The following is a 14,391-nucleotide window of genomic DNA, read 5'->3' as shown; positions in this document are numbered from 1 at the left end:
CTATCGCTGTTGTACAGCCCTTTTCATCTGTGTGGTCGGCTATTTCATCCCTCTCCAGCAAGTGTGTATACAACACCCTTTCCTTTCTACTCTTTTATTTGTTATCTCTTCCCACTCCCCTCTGCCTACTGAAGAGTCTTCAAAGAGTCTTCATGAGACTTCAAAGTCAAAACCAGAGGCAAGTTAACTAATACTGTTCATACTAAAACTTTAAATGTTTAAATGTTAGGATGTTTATTAAATGTTACAAAGATACATTCTCACACATGATCATTGAAAAACAAATAAAGCAGAGGCTATAACCTAGTTATTATAATAATTAAGTGATACATACATTTGATGCACATTAAAAGGTTTTAAAACATAGTGAAAGGTAGGCCTACACTGTTTAAAAGGTGGAAGACATGTTTGTGAATAGACAGTAAATCTTTAACATTACCATCTATAAATGGGGTTTAGACTCAGCATAAAGTATGCATGAACATAATAACCATTGATAGAGTTGAGAAATTACACATTTTATTTGGTGAAATGAAAATATGAAACCAATGCCAAAATCTAAAACTAAATTAGTAGTAGTTGTAGTAGGCATAATATCATCAAATTAAATCAAATGTTATTTGTCACAGACATATTTAGCAGATGAAACAGTAGCAGTAGTAGGGGGAGGAGGAAGAGGAGAAGTAGTAGTGGTGGTGATAGATTAAGTAGTATCACTAAATAAACATTACCATTTCAGTTAGTCTAAATAACTTGGTAAAATAAATTGGTTAAGCCTAATAATTGTATTATGCTGAGATAGGGACAACATGCTAGAATTCAGCATCCACATGAGACTGTCAATGGAAACATAAACCTGTTACATGCATATAAAGACTATGTCAGAAAATAGAACATGCCTGCTCCTTGTTCACCTGTCACTTGATTCCTCCCATCCCAGATTAGAAACGGTGCTTTACAAAAACACTATTTCCTTGCTCCCCTAGCTCAAAATGAAGTGGAATGTTCTGGACCACAGACAACCGGGTAAGTAATGTAACAATAATGTACTTGGTTGCCATGGTGACTGCAAAAATACACAACAATTAAAGCACGCCAGGTGCACCCCCTGAATATCTTTTTCCTCATTCCCCTCTATTCACTCAATTACTCTCTTATGGTCCTTTGCCTTCCTCTTTTGCCATGGGCTCTCTCTCACATCCATGTCTTCCATATCACCTTCAATCTTTTCAGAAACCTGTTTGATTCAGTCCATAGCTCATCGTACTCTGCCCCTGTTTAGCTCTCCTTTCCTCTTTGGCCACAATCTAGTCAGCTCTTTGTAACCATCACCATAACAACCACAAATGTTCTGACAGATTTGCTGGTACTGCATTGAGAGGGTAAGAGAGAGAGAGGCAGAGAGAGAGAGAGAGAGAGGAGAGCCACCCACAACCTTGCAACAACACATGTACTCGATGTTCTTCAATCATCTGAGACTCTTGACTTCTGATCTCCATTCTTGCCCCTGCCTATCATACAGTGGCATCCTGTTCCTGTTGTGTTCTATAATGGCAGACCAATACCTAAGCCCTTTGAAAAAAGAAATACTCAGGTTCAGTATTATATCAACAAACACATTTGGTCAGTTGAGTACAGCAATGATCCAACATCGTAAAAATGGACTTTTAACATTACAAGAGTGGTAATCCTTCAAATAGCTATGTCTCAAAGTCACTTGGAGCACATACAAGGCTCATAATGCATTAGTATAGATTATCATCTAGTGTTTAATTTTTTCTTCCTCCATTTTAACAGAGTTCAAATTCACTCTGTATCATCTATGTAAACATCCTAAATGCCTTGCATTTATTTGCATTCTTCAAAGACACATCAGTTAGTGTAGGTGAGTTGAGTATACATTTTGTTCCAATCTTTTGATTTACAATGGAGTGGAATCTGGTCAATGCGATACAAATCTATAAAGCTCTCTCCTGCTGCACTGGGCTTTTCCAGTGTCATCTTGGTCCTTGTGGCTGGTAGCCTGGTACTCTTATGTCCAGAGTTCTGTTGGAGCCATGCCCTCCTTGCTGCCCAGTGGGGGGAGCAGATTCTCCTCAGACAGGAAGTTGAGGGGGAAGTGGACCAGTAGCCCCCTGACGGCCTCCAGCTCCTCTTTAGCCTGCTGGGGGTGTGTGTCACACAGGCGTTCCAGGCCTGAATGCTCCTTCAGCTCCCTCATGTTGTGGACAGAGTTGCAGGGGAGGCAGCGGAAGACCTGTTCCGGGTCAAGGGACGGAACAGTCCATAGGGAAGGTGAGCAGCAGAGACGACAGGGAGAAGGGAAAGAGAGAGTGGATGTAATTGAGGATGCACATAAGAGAACAAAAATAGCTTTTAGTTCTATTCATACCTTGTCATAAATCATAGCATTCAGTTTTGCCGTCGTGTTCCACCCCACAAAGAAGAACGGGTCACTGATCGGGTCATCGATGTCGATCTGGGGTTCAGAATCGGCTCCTAAAAGCACCCTGGGAAGTACATGCACATAGAGTTGTAAGTCAGTTACTGCCAAGCAGCTATGTTAACTGCACATTCAAACTGTTGCTAGAGTGACAGTTCGTATTACAGTATCTGAGTAGAGGTTAATGCAAAAAATTCATATTTAAAAAAAATATATATATATTTCCTTCATACAGAGAATGATGACCACGCCTGCGCAAAATTGTCGTCTGAGATGGTTCCCTTGGAAACTAGAGGATATACTTGGTAGCTGCTGATTCGAAATGAATAGCTCTGCTGGCATAATAGGCTGCATACAAGCTCTGTGAGAAGTATGCATATTCTGTCTAGGATCTTTAGGGACAGTGTCAGTGCATCACAAATGCCAACAATTGCTAATCAATAGATTAATCCACTAGCAGTGGAGTCAGGGTTATTAGTATGTCAGTGCAGGGACCTTGGTTACAACCTCCCTCGCTAATATAAGGACGGCTATGTGAGAGTGGTTCATCTCGTTAGAAACCTTTCATGTCCAAACACCCCAGATTCAACACAGACACACCACATGACCAAAAGTATGTAGACACATGCTTGTTGAACATCACATTCCAAAATCAAGGCCAATAAAATTGATTTGGTCCGCCCTTTGCTGCCATAACAGCCTCCACTCTTCTGGGAAGGCTTTCCACTAGGTGTTGGAGCATTGCTGTGGGGACTTGCTTTCATTCAGCCACGAGAGCATTAGTGAAGTCGGGCACTGATGTTGAGAAATTAGGCCTGGCTCGCAGTCGACATTCCAATACATCCCAAAGGTGTTCGATTGGGTTGATGTCAGGGTTCTGTGCAGGCCAGTCAAGTTCTTCCACACCGATCTCGACAAACCATTTCTGTATGGACCTTGCTTTGTGCATGGGGGCATTGTCATGATGAAACAGGAAAGGGCTTTCCCCAAACTGTTGCCACAAAATTGGAAGCACAGAATCATCTAGAATGTCATTGTATGCTGTAGCGTTAAGATTTCCCTTCACTGGAACTAAGGGGCCTAGCCCAAACCATGAAAAACAGCCCCAGAGCATTATTCCTCCTCCACCATACGTTACATTTGGCACTATGCACTGGGGCAGGTAGCGTTCTCCTGGCATCCGCCAAACCCAGCCTAGTCCGTCGGTCTGCCAGATGGTGAAGGGTGTTTCATCACTCCAGAGAAAGCATTTCCACTGTTGCAGAGTCTGAGCAGTTGTTGCTCCTAGACATTTCCACTTCACAATAACAGCACTTACAGTTGACCGGGGCTGCTCTAGCAGGGTAGAAATTTGAGGAACTGACTTGTTGGAAAGGTGGCATCCTATGACGGTGCCACGTTGAAAGTCACTGAGCTCTTCAGTAAGGCTATAACGAGTGCGCTGAGAGTCGGGAAGCAAGTTCAGGGAGTGAGTGTTTTAATAAATAAAAGAACCACAAACCACGTAACACAAACAACGCACCGACATGAGAACAGAGTGAATAACACCTGAGGAAAGAACCAAGGGGAGTGACAGATATAGGGAAGATAATCAAGGAGGTGATGGAGTCCAGTTGAGTGTCATGAGGCGCAGGTGAGCGAGACGATGGTGACAGGTGTCCGAAATAATCAGCAGCCTGATGACCTAGAGGGAGTATATGTGACAAAGGCCATTCTACTGCCAATGTTTGTCTATGGAGATCACATGGCTGTGTGCTTGATTTTATACACCTGTCAAGCAATGAGTGTGGCTGAAATAAACACATCCACAAATTTGAAGGGGTGTCCACATACCTTTGCATATAGTGTATATCATTCCCATACCACTCAACCTCAGTAAACCTCTATCAGTGAACTGCCATACAACTCTCCTTCCGTGGCCTCCAACTGCTCTTAAACGCAAATAAAACTAAATGCATGCTATTCAACCGATCATTGCCCGCATCTGCCCGCCCATCCAGCATCACTACTCTTTTTTAAATGTTTTAATTTTACCTTTATTTAACCAGGCAAGTCAGTTAAGAACAAATTCTTATTTTCAATGACGGCCTAGGAACAGTGGGTTAACTACCTGTTCAGGGGCAGAACGACAGATTTGTACCTTGTCAGTTCGGCAGTTTGAACTTGCAACCTTCTGGTTACTAGACCAACGCTCTAACCACTAGGCTACCCTGCCACCTCTGGACGGCTCTGACTTAGAATACGTGGATAACTACAAATACCTAGGTGTCTGGTTAGACTGTAAACTCTCTTGCCAGATTCACATTAAGCATCTCCAATCAAAAATTAAATCTAGAATCGGCTTACTATTTCACAACAAAGCTTCCTTCACTCATGCTGCCAAACATACCCTCGTAAAACTGACCATTCTACCGATCCTTGACTTCGGCAATGTCATCTATAAAATAGCCTCCGACACTCTACTCAGCAAACTGGATGTAGTCTATCACAGTGCCATCCGTTTTGTCACCAAAGCCCCTTATACTACCCACCACTGCGACCTGTACGCTCTCGTTGGCTGGCCCTCGCTTCATTGTCATCGCCAAACCCACTGGCTACAGGTTATCTACAAGTCTCTGCTAGGTAAAGCTCTGCCCTATCTCAGCTCGCTGGTCACCATAGCAGCACCCACTTGTAGCACACGCTCCAGCAGGTATATCTCACTGGTCACCCCCAAAGCCAATTCCTCCTTTGGTCGCCTTTCCTTCCAGTTCTCTGCTGCCACTGACTGGAACGAACTGCAAAAATCACTGAAGCTGGAGATTCCCACCTCCCTCACTAGCTTTAAGAACCAGCTGTCAGAGCAGCTCACAGATCACTGCACCTGTTCATAGCCCATCTGTATACAGCCCATCTATCTACCTCATTCCCATACTGTATTTATTTATTCTGCTCCTTTTGCACCACAGTATCTCTACTTGCACATCCATCTTTTGCACATCTACCATTCCAGTGTTTAATTGCCATATTGTAATTACTTTGCCACCATGGCCTATTTATTGCCTTACCTCCCTTATTTGACCTTATTTGCACTCACTGTATATAGACTTTGTTTTCTTTTTTTCTACTGTATTATTGACTGTATGTTTTGTTCATTCCATGTGTAACTCTGTGTTGTTGTATGTGTCGAACTTTGTCTTAGCCAGGTCGCAGTTGCAAATGAGAACTTGTTCTCAACTAGCTTACCTGGTTAAATAAAGGTGAAATTTAAAAATAATTTTAAAAAATAAACTAATTTAATGTAAAATCACAGACAGTGCAGAAGTGTATGGACTCTTTTCCTGAGTCCGAACCTGAAACACTCTTTGCGCAGGGCCAGAGTGAGGGGTCCAGCCTGGTACTCCTCTCCCCCCATAATGGAGGGGATCCTCTCCTCATCCTCCACCAGCACAGCCAGCTCACTGTCCCGGCTCCCCAGCATACTACGGTCATTGATGTTAGCTGAGCCTGGATGGAGGGAGCACAGAGAGAGTGGAGGGAATAGAAACCGGAGAGGAGAGAAAAAGAGAGAGAGCCAGATACAGAAAGAGATAGCGTGTTGTGGCACTAATATCAGTGACGATGGCCATAGATCTTGCTTTCAACAAAGTATATGAGTTGGTAGCAGCAAACTTTCTTAATACCAAGACAGAGAAGATAGAAGGTTAACAAAAAACATTGTTTATAAAACACCTTTCCTGTGTTTCAAGGACTCATCCTTATCTAGCTGACAGAAGCATCATAATTACTGTACCCTACCCAGTCCCAGTGTAATCATAATAATATCATAGCATGGAGCCAAGCAAGCTCAAGAGTTTCAGTGGGTTGTACCTACATTACACAGTGTGGAGTGCATGTTTTTATATAACGATTCCAATACAATCTACCTCGGGAAAAAATGCATTAATCTTCAATGAGGGGGGTGCCGTTTAAGTTCCCCTTCCCTCCCCCCCCTAAAGTCCAGTATGTTTTTATAGCTGAATATCATTCACCTTGTGATTATTATGCAGAGACAGTAATTAGCAGCCTGTGATTGATCCCAGTGATGAGTCACAGTCACAAGCTGCGTTGGAAATGGAACCCTATTGCCTATAATACACTACTTTTGGCGAGAGCAAAGGTAGTGTACTACAGTATATAGGGAATAGGGGGCCATTTTGGAAACAGCCAAAGTGATGCCCCATCCCGTCTCATCTGTAAGTGTGGCTGTGATGACAGTGACTCACCGATGATGTAGCGGCGGTCGTCAGCTATGAGGGTCTTGCTGTGTACGTAGATGAGCTCTGTGACCAGGGACTGGGAGAGCTGGGAGTGTGTGCGTAGGCCACACAGGGTGATGTACTCGCTCCACTGGTCCTCAACTGGGGGTAGGGAGACACTGGTTGGCTGACACACTGGCATGGAGCTGAAGCCAATGAATAAATGAACGCTAATGAAACAGGACCACAATTTAAACATGAGAAGACAGATGGGCATTATAGGAAAAGAGGATGAAATGATTAAGTATGGGGAGAATGGAGAACTATACTATAGATAATATAGATAGTGAAGTTAGATACCTAGTATGAGCCTTCAGTTAGCGGAAGGGTAAGCCATACACAGGAGAGAAAGAAAAGCAGAAATATTATCAGAGATGAGACAGACAGACGGACAGTAATTCCAGATATTAGGTTGAATTGGAAATAAGGAAACAAAACTCACGTTCTCTCAGTCTCATCAGTATGGAGTACTCTCCACGGCACATGGTCCTGTCGTGAAAAATACATATTACTTACACCATCAAATCGACAACAATCTTTAAAGTTGTTTTCTTAAAACACAAATCACTACACAAAATGTATGTTTTAAAATTATGCAGTATGATACTGTAAGTGATTGTGTGCTACTTTTTGTGTGTGTGTGTGTGTGTGTGTGTGTGTGTGTGTGTGTGTGTGTGTGTGTGTGTGTGTGTGTGTGTGTGTGTGTGTGTGTGTGTGTGTGTGTGTGTAGGCCCATAAGGGAGGGTTCTGACCTGTAGGTGAAGTGTAATATGGCCTGGATGGCTTTCCCACCCCCCTCGCTGATGTCTCCTTCAAACCCAGGAAGCAGGGGCACCACCACAAACACCCTGTACTTCTTCTGCTCACTGAGGAACAGCAATAGTTAGGGAATGTGGTAGAAGAGGAGAGGGGGTTATATATAATTTAATTCAACATTGTTTTCAGGGAATATTCCATGAGTATGGAAATCAGCTCTCCATCAGGGCAGGGATAGTAGTGATCTTAACCATTATCGGCCCATTTCAAGGCGCCGCGTCTGGCTAAGATTCTTGAATCCTGGGTAAATGTACATTTTATCTAAATGTATTTTAAATGTAAAGCAATCAGGGTTTAAGCCTGGGCACAGCACTATTAAAGAAACAGCTTTAGTTGTTAGTGACCTTGTCAATGCTTTCGACACTAAAGTGAAATGTGCTACTTTGTTTGTGGACCTGTCAAAAGCTTTTGATACTGTTGCCTGAGCTCTGACGCGGGGTTCATAGTTTCATGATTATCTCAGTGAAAGAACTCAGGCCATCGTGATACAATACCAGTCAGAAATTCAGACACACCAACTAATTCCAGGGTTTTCCTTTATTTTTACTGTTTTCTACATTGTAGAAAAATCAAAACTATGAAAAAAACACAGACGGAATCGTGTATTAAGCAAAAAAGTATCAAACATTTTTTTAGATTTGAGATTCTTCAAAGCAGCCACCCTTTGCCTCGATGACAGCTTTGCACACTTTTGGCATTCTCTCAACCAGCTTCATGAGGTAGTCACCTGGAATGCATTTCAATTAACTGGTGTGCCTTGTTAAAAGTTAATTTGTGGAATGTCTTTACTTCTTAATGCGTTTGAGCTAATCAGTTGTGTTGTGACAAGGTAGGGGTGGTATACAGAAGATAGCCCTAATTGGTAAAAGACCAAGTTCATATTTTGCCAGAACTAGCTCAAATAGCAAAGAGAAACGACAGTCCATCATTACTTTAAGACATGAAGTTCAGTCAACCAACCCGCAGCACGCGCTCCAGCAGGTATATTTCACTGGTCACCCCCAAAGCCAATTCCTCCTTCGGCTGCCTTTCCTTCCAGTTCTCCGCTGACAATGACTGGAACGAACTGCAAAAATCACTGAAGCTGGAGAACCATATCTACCTCACTAGCTTTAAGCACCAGCTGTCAGAGCAGCTCACAGATCACTGCACCTGTACATAGCCAATCTGTAAATAGCCCATCCAACTATCTATTTTATTTATTTAGCTCCTTTGCACCCCAGTACCGCTACTTGCACACTCATCTTCTGCACATCTATCACCCCAATGTTTAATTTGCCATACTGTAATAATTTTGCCACTATGTCCTATTTATTGCCTCACCCCCCTTATCCTACCTCATTTGCACAAACTGTATATAGACTTTCTCTATTGTATTATTGACTGTAAATTTGTTTATTCCATGTGTAACTCTGTTATAGTTTGTGTCGCACTGCTTTGCTTTATCTTGGCCAGGTCGCAGTTGTAAATGAGAACTTGTTCTCAACTAGCCTACCTGGTTAAATAAAGGTGAAATAAAATAAGAAAAACTGAAAATGCAGAAAATGGCAAGAACTTGTGTTTTTTTCAAGTGCAGTCGCAAAAACCATCAAGCGCTATGATGAAACTGGCTCTCATAAGGACCGCCACAGGAAAGGAAGACCAGAGTTACCTCTGCTACAGAGGATAAGTTCATTAGTTAACTGCACCTCAGATTGCAGCCCAAATAAATGCTTTAAAGTACAAGTAACAGACATCTCAACATCAACTGTTCAGAGGTGACCGCGTGAATCAGGCCTTCATGGTTGAATTGCTGCAAAGAAACCACTACCAAGAAACACAAGCAATGGACATTAAACTGGTGGAAATCTGGTCTCCAAAATCACCCGACCTCAACCCAATTGAGATGGTTTGGGATGAGTTGGACCGCAGATTGAAGGAAAAGCAACCAACAAGTGCTCAGCATATTTGGGAACTCCTTAACCCTAACCCTCCCCATGAAGCTGGTTGAGAGAATGCCAATAGTGTGCAAAGCAGTCATCAAGGCAAAGGGTGGCTATGAAGAATCGCACATAAAATATATTTTGATTTGTTTAACACTTTTTTGGTTACTACATGATTCCATGTGTGTCATTTCATAGTTTTGATGTTATTCTACAATGTAGAAAATTGTATATAAAGAAAAACCCTTGAATGAGTAGGTGTGTCCAAACTTGACTGGTACTGTACAGAAAGGTGAACCACAGGTAGATTATTTCTACATTTATATAAACAGCATTGGTCAATCTGTTAAAAATTGTAAACTTAATCTACAGTATATATAGTGTATTATACAGGGCGCATTTGGAAAAGAGAACTAGGTCTCAATATGTCTTCCCTGTTAAAATAAAAGGTTAAATAAAACATTAAGAAATATAAAAACAAGCAACAATGTGGTATGTGACATTAACAATATTGAATCATGATTATTTAACTTGACTCGATACAGACCATCAACTAACAAGCAAGTATAAAACATGTATAACCAGGGGTGAAAGTAAGTAGATACGGCAAAATAAATAGTTTGGGTACGCCATACCGGTAAAATATGAGCCTATCACATTTATTAAAACAAATTGTATATCAAACTGTAAGCTATTACACCACTTTCTCATTACCGCATGTCAGAGGCATGAACAATTTGAGAATGGACTTGAAAACAGGTGGTATAGCCTACGATTCAAAATGCAATGTGCCAAGGCAGAGTTGAGTGGCTGACACAGATCTACGTGAACAGCAGTGGACTCATACATTCTGGCCTAATGGCAATCGTCAAATGTCAAGACACTTTGTGGTGTTTTGTGTAACAGATGTCTCTTTCCGTTCACCACTTTGTTTGGAGGCTGGAAATATGTTGTGAGTGGAGGAAGGTGCGTGGGGAGCCTAGTGAAGGAGTCCTTTGACGTGACTACTGACAATCAGATGAAAACATCAGGATCGATTTGTTGTGACATGAACAGGTAATACTTTTTAAAAGTTAAATGACAAGCATTTACAACTAGGCCCACAGAGGTGCTATTGAATGAAAAGGGATTCTGTATGTAATTCTATGAATGGGCGCAAGCATATATAGGAGGTCCCGAACCAGAAAGAAATGAATTCTACTTTCAACCCTGTGCATAACCCAGTGTGATGATCAGTCCAGAAAAATCATGTTATACAGTAAACCCTGCCGTGTGCTGACTGATTAAACCCAGACAGACAGAGCGAGAGACACGGTGGTAGAACCACACCTGTGTGCACGTAGTATCCTCTTCACGATTGCGTCACCGATGCCATTGTGCACGTTCTTCCCATCAGCACAGCTGATGAAGAACTGGTTCTGAGAGCAGAGAGGGGGACATTTGAGAATTTACACCACAACCCATACATTCAATTGGACTTGATAGGACCATGTGGACTGTGAAGGCATAGGGGACTGCCGTTAATCACAACCTTGAGCTCCAAGTTGACTTTATTACAGAGATAGTGACAAGACAGCATGGGGGAGGCCAGGGCACTGAATACCTTCTTGCATTACAAAAAACAACCTTGCCTCCTGGTTGATTTCTATGCTTTTACAGCAATCAAACAGATAGATATGGCATAGAATTAGCATGGGTTTGACTCTGGTAAATTGGTGTAATGAGTCTGGTAAGAGTCTGAGTCCGAGTCTGGTAAATGGGTGAGATTAAATAATGTATGTAGTGTGCTGGTAGCAGAGTTACCTCGATGTAGATGTAGTGTTCGCTGTTATCGATGGTATGGATGTAGGCATTGAGGATAGAGCTGTCACAAGTTCCGGCGGACCAGCGATCCACAGAACGCAACACCTGAGAGACAGAGAAGATAATGAAAATCAATATACAATTGATCAAAAAAAGGAGAATGAGAGACATTTCTGTGAGCTTGTATGTGTCCGAGTGGGTTTGTTCACTCTTATGTGTGAGCATGTGTACCTGCACGGAGGCCTTCCCAGAGCCAGGCACAGTGAATGGCAGTGCATCAGCAGTACTGTGAGACTTGGGAAGGAGGCAGGGGAAAAACGTGCTTCTAATGTTCTTGTACTTAAAGATCTGTAGGCAGACAAAACAAAGATAAGAGCCAGATGTCTCTATCACATAACCCGAGTTGTGTCTAGGGTTGTCCTTTGGAACCTAGCTTAGAAGTAGTGTATGTACATCCAAGTAAAGCCATGAAAGAAAGATCCTTAGGAACCTCTCATTTGACCTCTGACCTTGGCAAAGTTCCAGCGCTGGATGAAGTGGCGGGCCACGTCTCTGGCAGCTTTGCCATGGAGGGCAGCAGACAGGTCACGCCACGGCATACGGGGCACCTCAGTGCGGTCAATGTTGTCTGAGAACAAAACACATTAAAATTAAGGATTATCCCTCCGGTGTGTGTGTGTGTGTCTGTGTGTGTTAGTAAGTTACAGAGAGAGTGGTAGTGGGTGTTATGAATGGGGGTATAATGTGTGTATGCTGCACCTTCAAATGGGCGGTCCAGTTGGACCCAGTCTCTCTTGATGAAGTTGCTGTAGTCCTTGCCAAGCCACAGCTGGGTGTTGTTCTTCAGATCCTCAGCATTGACCTCTTCTGGCTCTGGAGGCTTTGGATCCTGGGCTGAGTTTGACCCATCCACCTGGTCACCTGAATCAGCTGCCTAGGAGGCAGAATAGGACAGTCTGGCAATGAAGTCACTGCTTAACACCAGGTAACAATATGAACTATGGATTATCAGAACACAGGAGAAAGAAAAAGAAAGATTAATCTTGACTTTGTCTTGAGATGTATCACCTCTGGCTCAGAAATTGGAGCCTTTGGCACTTCTTCAGAGATGTGATTGGCTGTCTCCGTGGGAACTATATCAGTCAACCGGTACTGGCTGTCGTCCCATCTCCCAAAGGCCAGGTCCAAGCCTCCAACGAAGGCCACTGATTGGTCGATGGCCACCATCTTCTCATGATGGGCCCAGAAAAATACCACAGCGGACATGTGGTTGGGGTGTCGCATCACCTGTTGGAGAGACATCAGTGAAGCTTAGGACACAAATCTAATAACGTTTTTGGAATTTTAAATAATGACACAGTATAACACCAGCAATGAAAGCATGATGATGCTATGTGGGTTGGTTTATGAGGTGTATAGCACCACCAGATTGCAGAGCAGAGATTAGTGTCTCTGACAGACCTTGATGTTGGGGTGCATGTCCATCAGTGTCTTCTTGCTGTGGCCACTGTTTATACCCAGTGCCATCTCCACCTCCTTGTACAGGAGCACACACACTTTGACACCTTGTTCCTGCACAGAGAAAAGAAAGGATAGATATACACAAAAGGTGGGAAGGAGGAAAGGACCCAGCTAGAATATTTGGTACCTTGGATGTTGCGGGAAAGTATGTTTTTGGTTTCAAATTGGTTGTGGGAACGAAGCCCAGTAAAACAGAATGTTTTTTTATATTCTGAGGACAGAAGTGAAAATTTAACCTGTTCTGGGATTGTTTATTTTTAAGTTGCAGGGAGGAGTGCAGAAAGCTTTACTCAAGTTCATTGAACGTTTTATTAACGTTCTGAGATCTGAAAATATAGGTTATTTGAAGGTAATTAAATAACATTCTGAGAATATTCTCTAAATGCTGTGAAAGTTTTGTTATGGTTATTATTGACTCTAAGAACTACATTTTTAGGTTATTTAGAGGTTTTTGAACAACTTTCACTGAATGTTTCAATAAGACTTAATAACAATGCTAGCTTACTTTGGGTTCACTTTTTTTCTAAAATGTTCTCTGAATGTTACTAAAGTTCTCTTGTGTTTTTTTATGGAAAGTTTTCTTCATGTTCAGTTAACGAAATGTAGAGCTTATTGAGATTAATGGGTACAATACATTTTTCAGAAGACTTCCAGAATATTGCCAAGAACCTGCATAAAAGAGAACCAACCATACATTCTCTGAATGTTCTGGGAACATCCCTTAAGTCATAATTTTTTTTAGAACATTCCTAGAATGTGGGAAAAATATGACATAAAATAGAACCGCATGGGAACTTGTGGTGGAATGATCTGTTAAGTACTGAAATTCCCACAGAAGAACATTGTTTCTTGACATTCTCTGAACTATTTGAGAACACTCCCAATGTCAAACCATTTGGAGAATGTCCCTAGAACATTAACAAAAATGAAATTAAAACGTAGCCATGTTTGACTTTTTGGAAAACGTATACTGTTAAATGAAATACCAAGTAAATAATGTATTTTTTTTGTGAAGTTCCTTAAATGTGCTGAGAATGTTCCAAAGTCAAGCAATTATCCTGCACCATTCCCATAAAGTTGAGGAAGGTTGTATGCAAAATAACCAATAGGATAACTACACTCTCAGCAAGCTCTAAGAAACAAATGGTTCTGAGAACATTATGTGCTGGCTGGGAAGGGATTAACCTTCAGTGCTTACAGAGGAGAGGAGGGAGGAGAACAGGTATAAGCGAGACTAGAGACATACAGTGGGGAGAACAGGTATTTGATAACCTGCAAAATCGGCAGTGTTTCCTACTTACAAAGCATGTAGAGGTCTGTAATTTCTCATAGGTACATTTCAACTGTGAGAGACAGAATCTAAAACAAAAATCCAGAAAATCACATTGTATGATTTTTAAGTAATTAATTTGCAGGTCATTGACCAGGTCCTGCCGTGTAGTTCTGGGCTGATCCCTCACCTTCCTCATGATCATTGATGCCCCACGAGGTGAGATCTTGCATGGAGCCCCAGACTGAGGGTGATTGACCGTCATCTTGAACTGATTCCATTTTCTAATAATTGCGCCAACAGTTGTTGCCTTCTCACCAAGCTGCTTGCCTATTGTCC

At 42.1% G+C, this 14,391-nt stretch overlaps 1 protein-coding gene across 6 annotated transcripts in view; it reads right to left on the bottom strand.

Moving 5' to 3' along the window:
• Positions 1 to 209: 209 nt before the first annotated feature.
• LOC112257772 (phospholipase D2-like) overlaps positions 210 to 14,391 on the bottom strand; it is a 31,851-nt gene continuing 17,669 nt past the window's right edge. For 5 of the 6 annotated variants that reach the window (XM_042326787.1, XM_042326784.1, XM_042326783.1 and 2 more), the window contains exons 12-24: positions 12,723 to 12,833; positions 12,330 to 12,548; positions 12,021 to 12,195; positions 11,771 to 11,889; positions 11,493 to 11,609; positions 11,262 to 11,366; positions 10,788 to 10,876; positions 7,473 to 7,586; positions 7,163 to 7,209; positions 6,688 to 6,822; positions 5,776 to 5,929; positions 2,393 to 2,510; positions 210 to 2,257 (exon numbers count right to left, since the gene is read on the bottom strand). In XM_042326787.1, coding sequence (XP_042182721.1) covers positions 2,033 to 2,257; positions 2,393 to 2,510; positions 5,776 to 5,929; positions 6,688 to 6,822; positions 7,163 to 7,209; positions 7,473 to 7,586; positions 10,788 to 10,876; positions 11,262 to 11,366; positions 11,493 to 11,609; positions 11,771 to 11,889; positions 12,021 to 12,195; positions 12,330 to 12,548; positions 12,723 to 12,833 — 1,728 coding nt within the window. In that variant the 3' untranslated portion in view covers positions 210 to 2,032. Of the gene's footprint in view, positions 2,258 to 2,392; positions 2,511 to 5,775; positions 5,930 to 6,687; positions 6,867 to 7,162; positions 7,210 to 7,472; positions 7,587 to 10,787; positions 10,877 to 11,261; positions 11,367 to 11,492; positions 11,610 to 11,770; positions 11,890 to 12,020; positions 12,196 to 12,329; positions 12,549 to 12,722; positions 12,834 to 14,391 lie in introns of those variants that run through there. The other variant, XM_042326788.1, reaches the window with a different exon arrangement.

The sequence above is a fragment of the Oncorhynchus tshawytscha genome, linkage group LG09 (genome assembly GCF_018296145.1).
Source record: "Oncorhynchus tshawytscha isolate Ot180627B linkage group LG09, Otsh_v2.0, whole genome shotgun sequence".
NCBI lineage: Eukaryota > Metazoa > Chordata > Actinopteri > Salmoniformes > Salmonidae > Oncorhynchus > Oncorhynchus tshawytscha.
The sequence above is the reverse complement of the archived record's forward strand: the minus strand, read 5'-3'. Positions and strand labels throughout refer to the sequence as shown.